General features: G+C 44.9%; 1 protein-coding gene across 8 annotated transcripts in view; it reads left to right on the top strand.

Annotated features, from left to right (window-relative positions):
* FHOD3 (formin homology 2 domain containing 3) overlaps nt 1-16,409 on the top strand; it is a 523,370-nt gene that overhangs the window by 492,541 nt on the left and 14,420 nt on the right. For 5 of the 8 annotated variants that reach the window (XM_070361542.1, XM_070361539.1, XM_070361538.1 and 2 more), the window contains 3 exons: nt 3,230-3,422; nt 7,222-7,245; nt 8,568-8,742. In XM_070361542.1, coding sequence (XP_070217643.1) covers nt 3,230-3,422; nt 7,222-7,245; nt 8,568-8,742 — 392 coding nt within the window. The remainder of the gene's footprint in view (nt 1-3,229; nt 3,423-7,221; nt 7,246-8,567; nt 8,743-16,409) is intronic. The other 3 variants (XM_070361541.1, XM_070361540.1, XM_070361536.1) reach the window with 1 other exon arrangement.

The following is a 16,409-nucleotide window of genomic DNA, read 5'->3' as shown; positions in this document are numbered from 1 at the left end:
AAGGCCACAGTCTCTTTGCTCAAATGGACATGAGTCTTTTTTTCAAGCATACAATGTACTTTCTTCTCTGTTTGCACAATGTATATTTGAATCATATCTCCAATTTATATGTTAAGATTGGATCCCCTCTAGATAAAAGCAATGTTCTAAAAAGTGGAGGATAAGGAATCTTGGGTTGTATTTATGTATGAAAGAGGACCCAGCTGTGATCTGATTGGTTCTCCCTTGATTCATCTTACATATATTCATATAGTATAGTATCCTATCCTAATACATTTAATATCATGTCATATTTCCAGGGTACAATGTCAGGTACTAATAAGAGCCAGGAAGAAAGATTAAAGAGTACATTTGTGACAGGGACTGACTGGGAGGTGCTGTTTTATTTGGATGATTGGGGGAGGCTTCTTGAGGTGATATTCGGGCAGGAACTTGAGGGATAAGACAGAGCAATCCAGGCTGCTGTCTGTGGCAAGAATGCTTTGGGCGTAGGGAAGAACTGACAATGGAGGCCTTGTCAGGGCCTGTGGTCCTCCCAGTGGAGTGGCCGCCTGTCCCTCCTCACGGATGCTGCAGGCTCTCAGCTGTGTCCCCTGAGGGTCCCCTACACACCACATGGGGGGCCTGAGGTGGGCTTGTTCAAAGAATCATGAGGAGTCAAGTGTGACTGGTGTCCTAGGCAGTGAGGTCAGAGAGGTAGTGGGGCCAGTTCTGAGTGAGACGCCACATCTTGTTTATTCATCTGTTGATGGATACTTGGGTTGTTTCCCCCTTGGGGCTGTTACGAATAGGGCTGTCATGGGGTTTGTGTAGGTTTTGTGTGGACCCATAGTTCCATTCCTTTTGAGTAAGTGTATAGGAATGAAGGGGCTTCCCAGGTGGCACTCGTGGTAAGAAACCCTCCTGCCAATGCAGGAGACTTAAGAGACGTGGATTTGATCGCTGGGTCAGGAAGATCCCCTGGAGGAGGGCGTGGCAACCCACTGCAGTATTTTTGCCTGAGAATTCTGTGGACAGAGGATCCTGGTGGGCTACGGTCCATGGGGTTGCACAGAGTTGGACACAAGGAAGGGACTTAGCACGCACACACAGGGATGAAACTGCTGGGGCACAGAGTGGCTCCGTGTTTAACTCTGTAGGAGCTCTGTCTTTTCCACCGCGGCTGAACCATTCTGCGTTCCCACCAGGACTGTGTGAGGGCCCCCATTTCCCTGCATCCTCACCAATGCTTGTGCTTGTCCGTCTTTTGTATTATAGCCATCATAGTGAATGGAAGTGGTGTCTCACTGCGGTTCTGATTTGCATCCCCCTAATGACTAACAGTGTTCAGCATCTTTTCATGTACTTATTGACTATGTGCCAATAATCTTTTTGGAAATGTCTATTCAGATCTTTTGTTAATTTTTTATTTGTCTTTTTAGTGTTGAGTAGTAAGATTTATCTATGTTTTCTGGGCACAAATCCCTATTAGACATGATTCACAAATATTTTCTCCGTTCTTTGGGTTGTCTTTTCAATCTTGAGAGTATCCTTTGAAGTTTCTAAATTTGATGGAGTCCAATTTATCTTTTTTTTTTTCTTTGGGTGCCTATGCCTTTGGTATCATATCTAAGAAATCATTTTCTAATACAAAGTCATGAATTTTTATAGTTTGTTTCTTCTTAGTTTTATGGTTTTAACTAGCATTTTTGGTTGTAAATAGCATTTTTCTATCCCTTTCTAATTTTATGTTGTATGTTCTCCTTTAGTATTCTTCACAAATAGACTAATCTACTGTCCCTCATTTGAAAAACATACCAAACCCCTTTTAAACTGTATAAATTAAGTGATCAAAAATGTTTTTTTCTACAATTAGTGATATCAATTATATATACTGTTTGTTGTACACAAAAATTTCCCTTTGTCTCCTAGTAGCTTCCTTCTCATTTCCTGAATAACTAAAAATTAGATACATCTTTGTTCATTTTTCTTTTCTAAAAGTTTTAAGTAAATAGAATTCAGTGACTTTAATTTATATACTAAATAGATGAAATAAATTTTATTTGCTTATAAACATCTTTTTACAAATCATTAATTAGCATGTTATTCAAAATATGTTCCTGTCAATTCCATCTATTCATTTAACTCCTCTAAAATTGCTAAGCAGCATTTCTTTACCCCTACTCAGTTTTCATATGAGCTAGAAAACGTGCAATACTTTTCTTAAAAGTGAAAGTGAAAGTCGCTCAGTTGTATCTGATTCTTTGCGACCCCATGGACTATACAGTCCATGGAATTCTTCAGGCCAGAATACTGGAGTGGGTAGCCTTTCCCTTCTCCACGGGCTCTTCCCAACCCAGGGATTGAACCTAGGTCTCCCGCATTGCCGGTGGATTCTTTACCAGCTGAGCCACCAGGGAAGCCCTTTCTTAGAATAGTACTTTATCATTTTTCTTATAAAAGTTTTACACACCAATTAAAAAAAAACATTAAAACACAGATAAGAAGGAAACAGTACTTAATCTCCTGAAAACATACCACCTCCATCAGTGAGAAGGTTAGCTGAACTTGACTTCTGGTTACATTTTCACTCTTTCAGTTCAGTTCAGTCGCTCAGTCATGTCCGACTCTTCGTGACCCTATGGACTGCAGCATGCCAGGCCTCCCAGTCCATCACCAACTCCCAGAGTTTACTTAAACTCATGTCCATTGAGTCAGTAATGCCATCCAGCCATCTCATCCTCTGTCAGCCCCTTCTCCTCCCGCCTTCAATCTTTCCCAGCATCAGGGTCTTTTCCAATGAGTCAGTTTCTTTGTGTCAGGTGGCCAAAGTATTGGAGTTTCAGCTTCAGCATCAGTCCTTCCAATGAATATTCAGGGCTGATTTCCTTTAGGATGGACTGGTTGGATCTCCTTGCAGTCCAAGGGACTCTCAAGAGTCTTCTCCAACACCACAGTTCAAAAGCATCAATTCTTCGGCACCCAGCTTTCTTTATAGTCCAACTCTCACATCCATACATGACTGCTGGAAAAACCGTAGCTTTGACTAGACAGACCTTTGTTTCACTCTTTAACCTCAAAGAACCCCAAGAATGAAGAACAATGTCTTTGGGTGTTTGGTTTTTTTTTTAACTGAAAGTCTGCAGACAGCCTTTGGGTGTTTGGTTTTTTTTTAAACTGAAAGTCTGCAGACAGCCGATTTTTGTTCCTCAAATCTGAAGTCCTTGCCACCATTGTTTCTTCATGGCAGGTTCCACTCCTTTCTCCTCTTTATGGGCCACCCACCGTATGCGATTCGGGAAGTGAACATAAACAAGTTCTGCAGGATCATCAGTGAGTTTGCACTGGAGTACCGCACCACCAGGGAGAGAGTTCTGCAGCAGAAACAGAAACGGGCCAACCACAGAGAGAGAAACAAGACCCGGGGGAAGATGATCACTGATGTAAGTTTCATGAAGTCAGTTTCTTTACGTCATTTATTCTGAATGTCTGATCAACCATAGAACCTCTCCACAGTTTAGAGGCTGCACTTTTCTCTTTTTTTGATTGTGAAAAAAATTTGCCTCTTTTAAAAGATGCTCTTAAACTGTCCCTCTACCACTTCGGTGAAAATCTGAAATATAACAAACTTCAAACTAAGTTGTAAATTAAGGAGGGGTGGCTGGTGGAGGAACTTTAACCTACCATACAAAGTAATTAACTTGGTGGGCTGTGTGATGCTGCTGCTGCTGCTGCTAAGTCGCTTCAGTTGTGTGCGACCCCATAGACGGCAGCCAACCAGGCTCCCCCGTCCCTGGGATTCTCCAGGCAAGAACATTGGAGTGGGTTGCCAGTTCCTTCTCCAATGCATGAAGGTGAAAAGTGAAAGTCAAGTCGCTCAGTCGTGTCCGACTCTAAGCGACCCCATGGACGGCAGCCCACCAGGCTCCTCCACCCATGGGATTTTCCAGGCAAGAGTACTGCTAATGACGTTGAATACTTGATTCCATTTTCAACCTTTGTGAAGTGACTAGAATTGAAAGAGGAGAAGAAAAAGTCTAAAAGATAATGACACCAGAGGAAGACAAAGGTTCTGATTTGAGAATTGATTCAGAATTTTAATAATCGGGATAATATTACATAATCAATCAGTTGACACATGGACCACCCATTCTAGGCATTTGAATGGAGAAATAACTGATGTGATTGCTCAAAGACATAATCTTATGGGCTCTTGGCAGTCCCTTGAGTTAGAAGATAGGAGAGCCCAGAGGACAGTGAATTTAGCAGGAGTCTCTGATGGCCCCTTGGGGAGCCCTGCACACTCGCATGCCTCCCCAGCCCCTGGGCTTGTCCTGCATCTCTTCCACCTTAGCATCGAGCCCACACACACCGTGGACGCCATGTGGAGGGCAAAGCGCTGTGTGAAGATGCCAGAGACAAAGACACACAGCGCAGGTGCCTCTTGCTGCTGGGCTTTGATGAAACGTGTTCATTCACTTCAGTCATGTCTGAGTCCTTGCGACTGCACGGACTGTAGCCTGCTAGGCTCCGCCCCTCTTTATATCTATCTGAGAAGCACAGCGCCCCTCAGATCCAGGGAACAGACTAGGTAAAGGATTAAGACACAAGGAGTGACCTCATCATGGGGGTTGCAAGCCTCTGCTGAACCCAAGTCAGGCAGGTTTCTCTGGGGAGGAATATGCTCAGTTAAGAAGACCTCACTGAGGCTGCCTTCTGTGCCCATGGTGGTCAATCATCTTGTAAGACATATAATAGGAAATATGATTGCTAGTCATATTCCTGAGGGGTGTGACCTTCTCAGATGAATTATCTTAGAAATTGTGTTTCAATTTTAAGGCATTATGAAGGAGAACCAGGGACTAGTCTCCTTACCATTAACCCTACACTTGATCCTTTTTTTCCTTGGAATTTGCTGAATCCTTAGGGAGTGCCCAGATCACATTTCTGCAGAAGGGACCCTTTCTACAGATTGTTCTGAAGACCAGTGCCATCAGCTGAGTGTTCCATGTCCTCTCCTAAAATCTGGGTTCAATTGGATCTTCAGCTTCCTGGAAAGACAGTGAATCAAGAAGCAAACTGAACCCACTTGGGCAAACTGTGGCCTACATTTCATTCCAAAGTATTATTTTTAAAAGTTTAAAAAGGGAAGTGCTTATGTTTGTGACAATGAGACACATTGGAGTGTGAAAAATACAAACTCAATATGCTTATAGTTACGAAAACACATCAGAATTTCTTGCCAAATTCTTGAGATTTTTTTTTTTTTTTTTTACAGATCCCACTAATTTTTAAGTTGTGTCCTTTTCTGAAAATATTCAGTCCTCCTATTTATAAACAGGGGTAAATGTTTCTAGGATTGGATTCAAAACTATTTAAATTTGCATTGAAATCTGGACAGCACAGGTTTCTTCAGGGTTCACCCTCAAGGTGGCCCTTGTTTTTGATGGTACGAGTGGCACCATTCATGTAGAAAGATTGCCATCTGCTGGAAGATTAGGGTATTGTCACTCGACGCAAAGTACGCAGCTTCAGGTTTTTCCAGCTCTCAGTTAAGCATCCATTGTGTGCCCACCAATCCTAGGAAGATGTGAGTACAATAGCAGAGAAACTTGTACCCCACGGGTGTCATGATCCGGGTAGAAAACGACATATGCACAACTGAAGACAAAAGCAGACAATAGAGAGTCGCAGAGCCCCTGAGCATCAGAGCTGGGAGTGACTTTTAGAGAAAACTGTGGGAAGTCATTTTTAATATAGATGCTGAATAATGAGGATGGAAGTGGTTGCAATTAGACAGAGAGGACTTTAGGAAAACCATCATTTTATGAGGCACAGAGAAGTCTGGGTAAAATCTAAAGACCCCGCATTCACAGTCAGCCCCACACCTGTTCTCACGTGCCCGTCCGTCCCCACTCTTCTTTCTCTATTTCTGAATGTGCAGAAGGCCTCCTTTCTTACTCTTCAGGAATCCTGCCATGTAAGGATCCGTGAGAACTTAACTCAAGCCTTTTCCCCTGTGTCCTAAACTAGTTCCAGGCAACACGGTGCATAAACAAGACAGCACAAGGCAAGTGTGGCCCTTTCTGCCTTCATCACACCCTGGACGGGCAATGAGAACGTAGGCTGTCCATCCCAGGACGCTTACAGCCCTGCCGAGGGCCGTGGTCCTCCTGGGTGAGACCTTGAATCTTCTCCAACCCCAGCTTCCTCTTCTGTGAAAAGCAAACGCTAGTGACTGGTGGGTATTGAGAGGGCTGGAGGTAAGCACGTGTGCTAATCACTGGGACAACGCCAACTCTCCAGTTAAGGAAGCTCTAAGATTTACAAAAAAAAAAAAAAAAGTCGTCTCTCATCACAAGGCTGATTGCCTGGAGGCAGTGTAGAACTGGAAGCATTTTGTCATTTCGGCTCCCAAAAGTTTAGTCAGTTCTCAAAAACCTGCGTCTAATTTGCCGTCCTGGCTTGTAACCTCAGTGGAAACACAAGTTAAATTAAGGGTGTGTCTGATTTAGAATTAAGAAATTGACATGACTTTCATCCTCAATTTATTTTTGGAAAAGGAATATTTTATTTGGTTACTTAAAGCAGTTTGGCTGGTGATAATTAAAAGAATGGTGTGTCAGTTCAGACAGCCTCCATGAGGGACAGGTAAGATTTTAAAAATCGTTTGACGTTTCTGAGGAAAGAGTCAGGGGACCCGTCCTGCCCAGGCGTTGGTCCCGCTTGTTCTGAGTGGCCTGTGTGTAGACGGGTTCAGGGGGACCCAGACCTGGCAGCCTGGGCAAGGAGAGGCTCAGCACCGGAGTGAGAGGAGGGGACACAGTGGATGGATGGAGACAGGCAGAGGGAGGTCCTGATGGCTGGCAGGCGGTACTGGGTTCCCTGGGACATGGCCAGCCCAGTGACCAGCCAGCTGACCATGGTCAGCCCATGGCCAGACCACAGAGGTCTTTAACGGTTAGGGGACCAGGTGAACCAGTTTTTGTCCTCCTAGGCAGCCTCAGGAAATTGGCCCGACCTTGGTCAAGACTGGTCTTGGGACTCTCAGAGAGTGTCCAGACAGGAGGGCTATGCAGGCAGGACTCGGCAACTCACATCAAGAAGGGTATCCCCGCTTGTGGCGGCTGAGTCCTTTTATTGGAATTTGATGTGGCATTGAGATGATCTCATCTTTGCTGACTTCTGTGCCTTCTGAGCATCCCTTCTGTCTTTCCCATCCTGTCCTGTCCTCTCGAGTAGACTGACGAAGAAGACGAAGTTGAGGTAGGATGTTTATAAACATGGAGAATGCCATGCGTGACCCTCCCAAGTGTGCCATAGAATCTAACCTGACGTGAGCGGCATGACATGCCAGCCCTGTTCAGTGCATTAAACCTCGCATGACTGTTTTCTGCTGGGTTTCCGTGTGATCACTAACCTCCTTACTGGGTTCTCGTGGTGTGTGTCCCAGGGACTGACTGAAGGGAAACTGCATTTTCCTAGCTGTCCCAGAGTCCCAGGCCCTGTCAAGGGTGGCAGGGTCAGCGAATCTCTTCTTCCCGCTGGACAGGTGGACGAGGGGTGGGACGGGTGGTGGCTCCTTCCCTGACCCTGGTGCAGATGCCAGAGCCAGAGGCCAGGGCAGGGCTGCCCAGACCAAGGATGAGGAAGGAGCCACGCAGATGGTACGAGCCACGACTGTGCCCTGGGCTTCAGCACCAGGGCTGAGACAGTGGGTAAAAAGAGGAAGCCAGGGATGGATGGAGCTGCTCTTTGCAAGTGTTATTCTAGCGGACTCTTTATTTTTCAACCAGATGTTTGGCTGTGTGTGCATATGGCCCGATAGTCTAGCATACCTCTTATAAAACATACACCCTATCTTTGTTTAGCCTAGAATTAGAGAATCTCATCATGGGAGTGTAATGCTTGTGAAAACAACTACATTTTTGACACAACGAGAAGGAAGTGAGTGTTGCCAGACACCAGTTTCAGCACGGATTTCTGGGCCATGTTCTGATCTGGGCCCTGAATCAAACTCTTTTGGGGCCTTTGGCAAATCCCTCCATCTTGGAAGGCCTCAGTTTCCTTCTCTGTAAAGCGAGGGGGACAAGATTCTGCACCTGAATCCCAGTTTTAAAATTCTACCATAATAAGTGATCCATACAAATGCTTTAACTGCTTTCTGGCACCACATTTGAAAAAATAAATCACACTGTATCTGATTAACAGGCATGTTTCAATACTCACATCCAGCCTTTGGTGTTAGATTTGGTTTCTGAGTTCTTCCCAGAGTTGCAGTCCATCGCCCCTTGCCGGCTTCCCCTTAGGGAATCTGCAGTGAGCCGGGAGACACATTACAGTAGAGGGATGGGTGTGGTCCTTCTGGGACCAAGGTTTCTCTTTCTGATAAGGGAACTTGCCCCACATGCAGCCGTCTGTCATCAGTTCATTGACGCCCTCACTGACTGCCATCACTAATGCATCTGCCAAATGCTCGTAAAGAAAAATAGAGAGAGACAGAGAAGGCTTTCCTCAGCTGGAGGTTTGCTGAGCTTGAGTTGGTTTTGGGGGCGTCACCTCATGCCGTAACCCCCTTGCTCTTGCAGTCTGGCAAGTTCTCTGGCGGTTCCCCAGCGCCCCCGAGCCAGCCGCAGGGCCTGAGCTACGCGGAGGATGCTGCTGAGCACGAGAACATGAAGGCTGTGCTGAAGACCTCGTCCCCTGCCGTGGAGGACGCCACCCCGGCGCTGGGCGTCCGCACCCGCAGCCGTGCGAGCCGAGGTAACGCCGTCTTCCGGGGTGGCGCCCGTGGTGTCGGGTCCCCCCACAGGGTCCAGGTAGCTGTGTGTCTGTCCGGGCAGTGGGTGGTCCACTCCCCGGGGCTCTCTATACTGACGTCATCACACTTTCCTTCACTCTCACCTTTGTGATCTGCCTTCGTAGCTTCATTTTGGAAACCAGCAACTTTCCCCAAAGCACAGCTTAGTTCACACAGGAGGCATGAGTACTGTGAACGAACCCTTGTGGCTTAAAGCTGAGATCAGCAGGACTCCCCTGGTGGTCCAGGGGCTAAGACTCTGTGCTCCCAGTGCAAGGGGCCTGGCTCAGTCCCTGGTCAGGGAACTGGTTCCCACATGCCACAACTAAGAGTTCACAGCCAAATAAAGACAAATATTTTTTAAAAACAACCAGAGATCAGCAAACTATGTCCTCCAAGCCAAATTGAGCTGGCCATTTACGCTTGGAAGTAAGGTCTTAGTGGAACACAGTCACCTTCCTTCTGTGTATATGTGCCGTTTATGCTGCTTTTGCACTGCAGGGCAAAGTCGAGGGGTTGCGACAGAGACTGCTGGGACCATGGAACCTAATGTTTCTCCTCTTGGGCAGCGTACAGAAAAAGGTTGCTGACCCTTGAATTAAAATGCTGTCCCTTTTTGCCTTTTAAATCCTTGGAGCAGAGAGGAAACTCAGCTTCAAGATGGTAAAGACAGATAAGAGTTTCCAAGTTTGTTTCATAAGTTGGAAAGGATTTTTAACTTGGATTAAGAATTAAGATGTCTTTCGCATCTGAGAGTGCTTCTCCGTGTTCCCCTGGTCTGGGCTGATGCCACATTTACCTTCCTAAGTTCCTCGCTGCTTGCAGGGTCCAGCCCATGCTATTCGTGTGGTATGCTGAGGTCCCCTGGGGTCCGGTCCCCGCCTGGCCCCCACACTTGGTTTCACTTGGTCCCACGGGGTGTGCATCACCCTACTCTGTACACCCTGTGTCTCCCTGCAGCCCCACCATGGCTCCTGCTGGCCCCTCTCCTCTGCCTGTCCTGTCACCGCCAGAGTCCACCTCCTCCACACTCTCCACCTCACCACGCACTCCTGAGACCCCAGGTTAGGTCTCAGGAACTTCCAAACTTTATAACTAAAGAGGATGAACTCCTGGAGGATGGACTTTGTCCTCTTGGTGTTTGCTTAGCACATACTGTTGACACAGACTAGAGGAAGCCATGTATTTATTGCCCAAATTGAAATGCTTTAGAGTGTAAAAGTGGGAACAGTGACAGACTTGATTTTCTTGGGCTCCAAAAATCACTGCAGACATTGACTGCAGTCCTGAAATTAAAAGAGTCTTGCTCCTTGGAAGAAAAGCTATGACAAACCTAGACAGCATATTAAAAAGCAGAGACATCAGTTTGCCAACAAAGGTCCGTATAGTGAAAGCCATGGTTTTTCCAGTAGTCATGTACATATGTGAGAGTTGGACCATGAAGAAGGCTGAGCGCTGAAGAATTGATGCTTTTGAATTGTGATGCTGAAAGAGACTCTTTAGAGTCCCTTGGACTGCAAGGAGATCCAACCAGTCCATCCTAAAGGAAATCAGTCCTGAATGTTCATTGGAAGGACTGATGCTGAAGCTGAAATTCCAATACTTTGGCACCTGATGAGAAGAACTGACTCATTTGAAAAGACCCGGATGCTGGGAAAGACTGAGGGTAGGAGGAGAAGGGCACGACAGAGGATGAGATGGTTGGATGGCATCACTGACTCAATGGACATGAATTTGAGGAAGCTCCTGGGGTTGGTGATGGACAGGGAAGCCTGGGTTTCATGCTGCAGTCCATGGGGTGTCTCAAAGAGTTGGACATAACTGAGCAACTGAATTGACTGACAGTGTCCCTGAATTTAGTTCCTTCTCCCCTTCTTAATGCTGGACCTTTCACGGGGCTTTTTCTTTGATAGACAGCTAAGAATATGCTGGAAGAAGGGATGCCTGCCTCCACCCTTCCCCATTATCCTGACTGAGACACAGATGATAAATAGAGCAGTCAGCCTGTGTGCTACAATCTAAATTCCAGACTAGACCCCAGATACATGCAGGTGTTACTGTTCACATCAAAGCATCAGAGATTAGGTTCTCTGTGATTTGGTCTTTCTGACCCCTCTGATTCTCAGGTAGTGTTTGATGTGGAATTAGGAAAAGAAAATAACTTACGATTTGGCAAAGCACAGGCAATCTTTTGGTGAGCAAAAGCAGACAGATGCAACTGTGACAGACCACAGCCCTGAGTACTTGGTGTGGGACATTCTGATTGTTTGGTTTTCTATATGGAAAGAAAGGTGCCCTCTTCTTGGCCAGTGCTGGCTATAAAAGGCCTCCATTTCTCAGATCAATTAAGAAGTGACAGGAGAGAAAGAGTATGTAAACAAGAAAGAATGTAAGAGGAGAGAAGAAAGTTGGTGAGGTCAGAAGGTGAAGAAAATAATACCATTAAATGCTGAGCAGTAGAGACTGTCAGTCTAGACAAAGCGTAAAGCAAGGATAAGAATAAAATAAAACAGCTTTGCACTGTTGGGTGTGAGGTTGGGAATCACTGGCTCCCAAAAGGCCTAGGGCCTCCTATGCATGAGTCTGCCTGTGCCCCAGCAGCTCTTGTAGGCTTTGTCTCCTAGGCTAACCGTGGCCACCAGGAGATCAAAGGCAGCATGAGCACCTGCACTGCAGTGACTCCAGCCATCATGAGTCGAACTGCGGTGCCTTCGTTGCTGCAGGTTGGTGCAATGAAAGCCACCCTGGAAGGTGGAGTCCAATATCGCTGTGCTGTGTGCTTAGTCACTCAGTCGTGTCTGCCTCTTTGCGACCCCGAGGACTGTAGCCTGCCAGGTTCCCCTGTCCATGGGGAGTCTCCACGCAAGAATCCTGGAGTGGGTTGCCATGCTGTCCTCCAGAGTATCTTCCCAACCCAGGGATCAAACCTAGGTCTCTTTATAATGGAACATAATTTGCTGTTGTTCAGTCACTGTCATGTCCAACTCTTAGCCACCCCCATGGACTGCAGCACGCCAGGCTTCCCTGTCCTTCACCATCTCTAGGAGTTTGCTCAAACTCATGTCCATGGAGTCAGTGATGCCATCCAACCATCTTGTCTTCTGTGGTCGCTTCTCCTTCTGCCTTCCATCTTTCCCAGCATGAGGGACTTTGGTAATGAGTCAGCTCTTTGCATCAGGTGGCCAAAGTATTGGAACTTCAGCTTCAGCATCAGTCCTTCCAATGAATATTCAGGGTTGATTTCCTTTAGGATTGACTGGTTTGATCTCCTTGCAATGGAACATAATGGGTTGTGCTAATTTGAAAAGAGAAAACCCTTCCATAGTGGAAAGGACAAAAAGAAAAAGATATTGCTGGCTTTGTGCAATGTGGGTTCATTTTCACTAACTGATGAAAAGGACTAGAAAGGAAAGTGGTTCAGTCTCTCTGTACTTGCAGAGACTTCTGCCTCCAGGTGGCTTGTCACAGGGAGTAACAAGTCACCACCCCTGCTACTGTAAACTAGAAACTATAATAAAATAACAAAAACTCTCCTTCAGAATACATCAGAGAACTGTGAAAGGAGAGAGAACTAGATAAACTAGAATTCTGGGTGAGCTGAGGGCACCTCTCTGAGAGCATTCACCTTGTCTGGGCCCAGGCTGAGAGTTAGATTTGCTGTGAGCAGAGTAAGTTTAATAGTGAAGAGAATCCAGCAGAACTTTCAGTCGTCATGTGAGCTGGCATAAGAGGATGGAGCTAGAGAAGCTTCAAATGCAGACAGTTTTCTTCATGGGACATTTGCTAAGTACTGGGGCAGTCTGGGGAGGTGGGGAGTGGGAGGCTGTGTCAGAAAGGCTGTAGAAATTTTCCTGCAGTCTTGAAGTCCTGAGGAAACAAAGACAATTTAGAGTAAGCACCTTCAACACATGCATACAGATAGTTAAAGACAGAGATGGACTGATTCTCAACGAAAACTGCTATTTGGCCCCAATCCTGCTCAGTCCTCCTGGGTGGCTCAGTGGTAAAGAACCCACCTGCCAATGCAAGAGACACGGATTTGATCCCTGGGTCGGGAAGATCCCCTGGAGAAGAAAATGGCAACCCACTCTAGTATTCTTGCTGGGAAATGCTGTGGACAAAAGGAGACTGGTGAGCTACAGTCCATGGGGTCACAAAAAGAGTCAGACGTGACTGAGCGACTAACACAAGAACTGCTCAGTCCTTCACTATGTCTGCTTAACAGAAAGGGTAAAGACTAGGGGGGAATGACACTGACTTCAGACTCTGCATTCTTTTCTACACAAAGTACAGTCCATAGTCAAAATTAAGAGCCAGGAAAACAGAAAGTGTGACCAAGAAGAAGAAAAGTAGACTAGAGCAGCAGATCCCCAGGTGATCCAGATGTTGAAATTTGCAGTCAAATTTAGCCATTTATAGTTGTTAAAAAAAAATAAAGGAAAATAGAGACAGATTGATCAAAAGTTTGAAATTTATTTAAAAGAATCAACTGGAAATTCTAGAACCGAAAAGAAGATATCTGATATGATTAACTGATATGATGGGTTTAACAGCAGAGTGGTACCCGCAAAAGAGGTTGGTGAATTCAAACAAAATAGATTAGTAGAAAATAAGCAAACTGAAGCATGGTGAGAAAGAATGAACGGAACGAAATGTAAGAGATCAGCGAAGTGGGATGAAGTGAGAATCGCTCAGTCATGTCTGACTCTTTGTGACCCTGTGGACTGTAGCCTGCCAGGCTCCTCTGTCCATGGAATTCTCCAGGTCAGAATACCGGAGTGGGTACCCATTCCCTTCTTTAGGGAATCTTCCTGACCCAGGGATCTAACCCAGATCTCCTGCATTTCAGGCAGATTCTTTACCAGAAGAGATAGGTGGGACACAGTCAAATGGTCTAACATATGTGTAACTGGAGTATCAGAAAGAAAAAATGGTAAGAAGTAATAATTGAAGAAATAATGGGTGAAAATTTTCCAAAGGCTCATGATAGATAGCAATCCACATATTTTAGAGAGGTGGCAAGGCCAGGGAGGGGCTTCCCTGGTGGTCCAGTGGTTAAGGATCCGCCTTCCAATGCAGGGGGCATGGGTTAGATACCTGGTCAAGGAACTGAGATCCCACCTGCCTCGGAGCAGCCCTTGCACCACAACGGGGGGAGCCTGTGTGCCGCAAGTACTGAGCCCTGTGCTTTAGAGCTCATGCTGTGCGACAGGAGAAGTCAGCATGCCACAAAGCAAAGACAAATATTTAAAGAGAAAAACAACAAATCCAAGGAGAGGAAATACTAAGAAAACCCTACCTAGGCATACACAGACAAACTTCCAAGACCCAAAGATAAAGATAGCATCTTTAAAACAGCCAGAGAGAGAAGAGTGTGCTCTCTGAGAAGCAACAGTAAGAATGATAACTCACTGTTAGCTGAAACTATGAAAGTCAGAAGAAAGTGGAATGGCAGCTTTAAAACTGCCAAAGAAAAAAAGAAGTTTCTAACCCGTTATAAATCTATACCCAGGGAAACTCTTTTAGAAATGTAGGTAGATGTTTATTACAGTGATATAATATCTATTTGGATATAATTATTTTCATTTTAGACCATTTCTTTGTTAGATTTTTAAGGGAAAAATTAGTTGCAGTGTGTTTTTTCAAACTACAATTTGCATATTTTTTAAAAAATGAAGTCCAATTAAAATGACATGGTACTATCATGGTCTGTAATGTTTTATCTGCTCCACCATATCTTTCTCTATTTGCATATATTATATATGATAAGTTACACAGACATCTCAGTATATATCAATGTCTGGCTAGCACCTGGGAGACCCTGGGGAGCCCCCTTGGAGTCTAAGGTACGGGGCGGTGTTCTCCTGTGGCTGTATGTGTGTGCACAAGTCCCAGAAAGGGAAGCATGTACACAACCAAGAACGGGCTTCACTGGGAATCGGGCAGTGAGGAAAGTAACCAAGAGGAGAGGAGACGAGGAAGCAGAACCGAGACTGAGGTCATGAGAGAATGATAGCATCACAGAACTGAGTCTGATGGTCCTGGACAGATGGCCACATACTCCTTGTGGGCATCTCCTGACATGTCACGGTGTAAGCAGTTCCCCAAGAGTGTGTAAGATGGACATATAGGTAGTTCTCAGTGGAAAGATCAGATGATGCCTTCATTTCCGGCTCATTTCAGGAGCCAGTTAGTTATATTGTATTATGAGCAAAGACAATTGCCTGAGCTTTGTGTGTTTGGGGAAGGGTAGCTTGGCATTTCAAAATGGGGCACTTAATTTTAAATCAATAGAGAAAAGGGAAAAAAGGAAATTGCTGGGTAAAATGCAATTGTTCTGTTGATGGCTTTGTTGTGAGGAGGGCTGTGGTTTAGAGGCTCTGCCGAGCCCCGTCTGAGAGCTCTGCTGCCGTGAGGACTCTTGCCTTCGATTAGAACACCTAGACCAGCCTGAGAATACAGAAAAATTTATCAATTTCAAAAATTAATTTCTGAGAAGAACATATTTTTAGAGGGTTTTATGATGCTGAAAACACTAACCTTCTGATGGAAACAAGTAGATCAGTTGCCATTAGGTATAAGCAGAAAAAGTAAAAATGTCCTGATTTTCTAAATCCCAATGTTGTAAGTATGCTCTTACTCGTAAAACAAAGCACTTTTTTAAAATGACCACAACAAAAGCCTTGTTCGCGGAAAACATCATTGTCCTATGGCCTCAGTTCTCAAATACATGCAAGTGGTCAAACACTGGAATCCTGGTTCTCGTTTGCAAAGTACGAATTATTTGTGTGTTTAATTTAGTCATCTGAATTTTACTAGCAGAAATTATGACTAAATTATAGAATATTACATATTTTCAGTCTATAAAATGTACAGTCTATTGAGCTGTGATCAACAATTCCCTACAATTTCCATTAATATCCAAATACCAAAGTTTTGAAAAATTAGTATAGAACTCAAAATTTAAGATAAATGTTTACTAACATTTTTTCCCTGTAGTTTGAGAAAAGCTGACTATTCTTCAGCTTTAACTGGATCTTGGTCAAGATCAGGGTACCTGTGTTCCACAAACACAGAGTCTGAGAACACTCACTTGCAGGCTCTTTATTATGAAGAGAAGTGTAAGCAGAGGAAATTCACAATATTGAGCACATTGTACATTTATTTTTCTTACAGAAGCATATTTCCCATCTTAGAGAAGAGATTTCACAAAGAAGTTGATGAGTCACAAAGTTCATTTTTAATGAATCAAAATAGCATTCGTTTCTAAGTGTTTAATATGATTTGAGAACCCATGTTTTTGTGGTACTTTCTTCTTGCTGGTCTAGAGGCAGGTGCTTTCATGTCAGACTGGGCCTGTCCTAACATATAGCTATAAACACATTTTTTTTTTCTGGCCAGGAAGCAGATAAATGTACCAAAGAAAATGTTGTTTGGGAACTTCCTTGGTAGTTAAAGAAGTTGGTTAGGACTCTGCACTCCCAATGCAGGGGGCCCGGGTTCGATCCCTGGTCAGAAAACTAGATCTCTCGTGCTGCAACTAAAGCCTGGTGCAACCAAATAAATTTTGAAAAGTAGACAATATGTGTTATCTCCGCTTTCCTAATGGGAGAGGGCAATCCTGTTATGA

The sequence above is a fragment of the Bos mutus genome, chromosome 24, assembly GCF_027580195.1.
Source record: "Bos mutus isolate GX-2022 chromosome 24, NWIPB_WYAK_1.1, whole genome shotgun sequence".
In the NCBI taxonomy this organism is placed as follows: domain Eukaryota; kingdom Metazoa; phylum Chordata; class Mammalia; order Artiodactyla; family Bovidae; genus Bos; species Bos mutus.
Note: the sequence above shows the minus strand (reverse complement) of the source record. Positions and strands in the feature narration are given on the sequence as shown.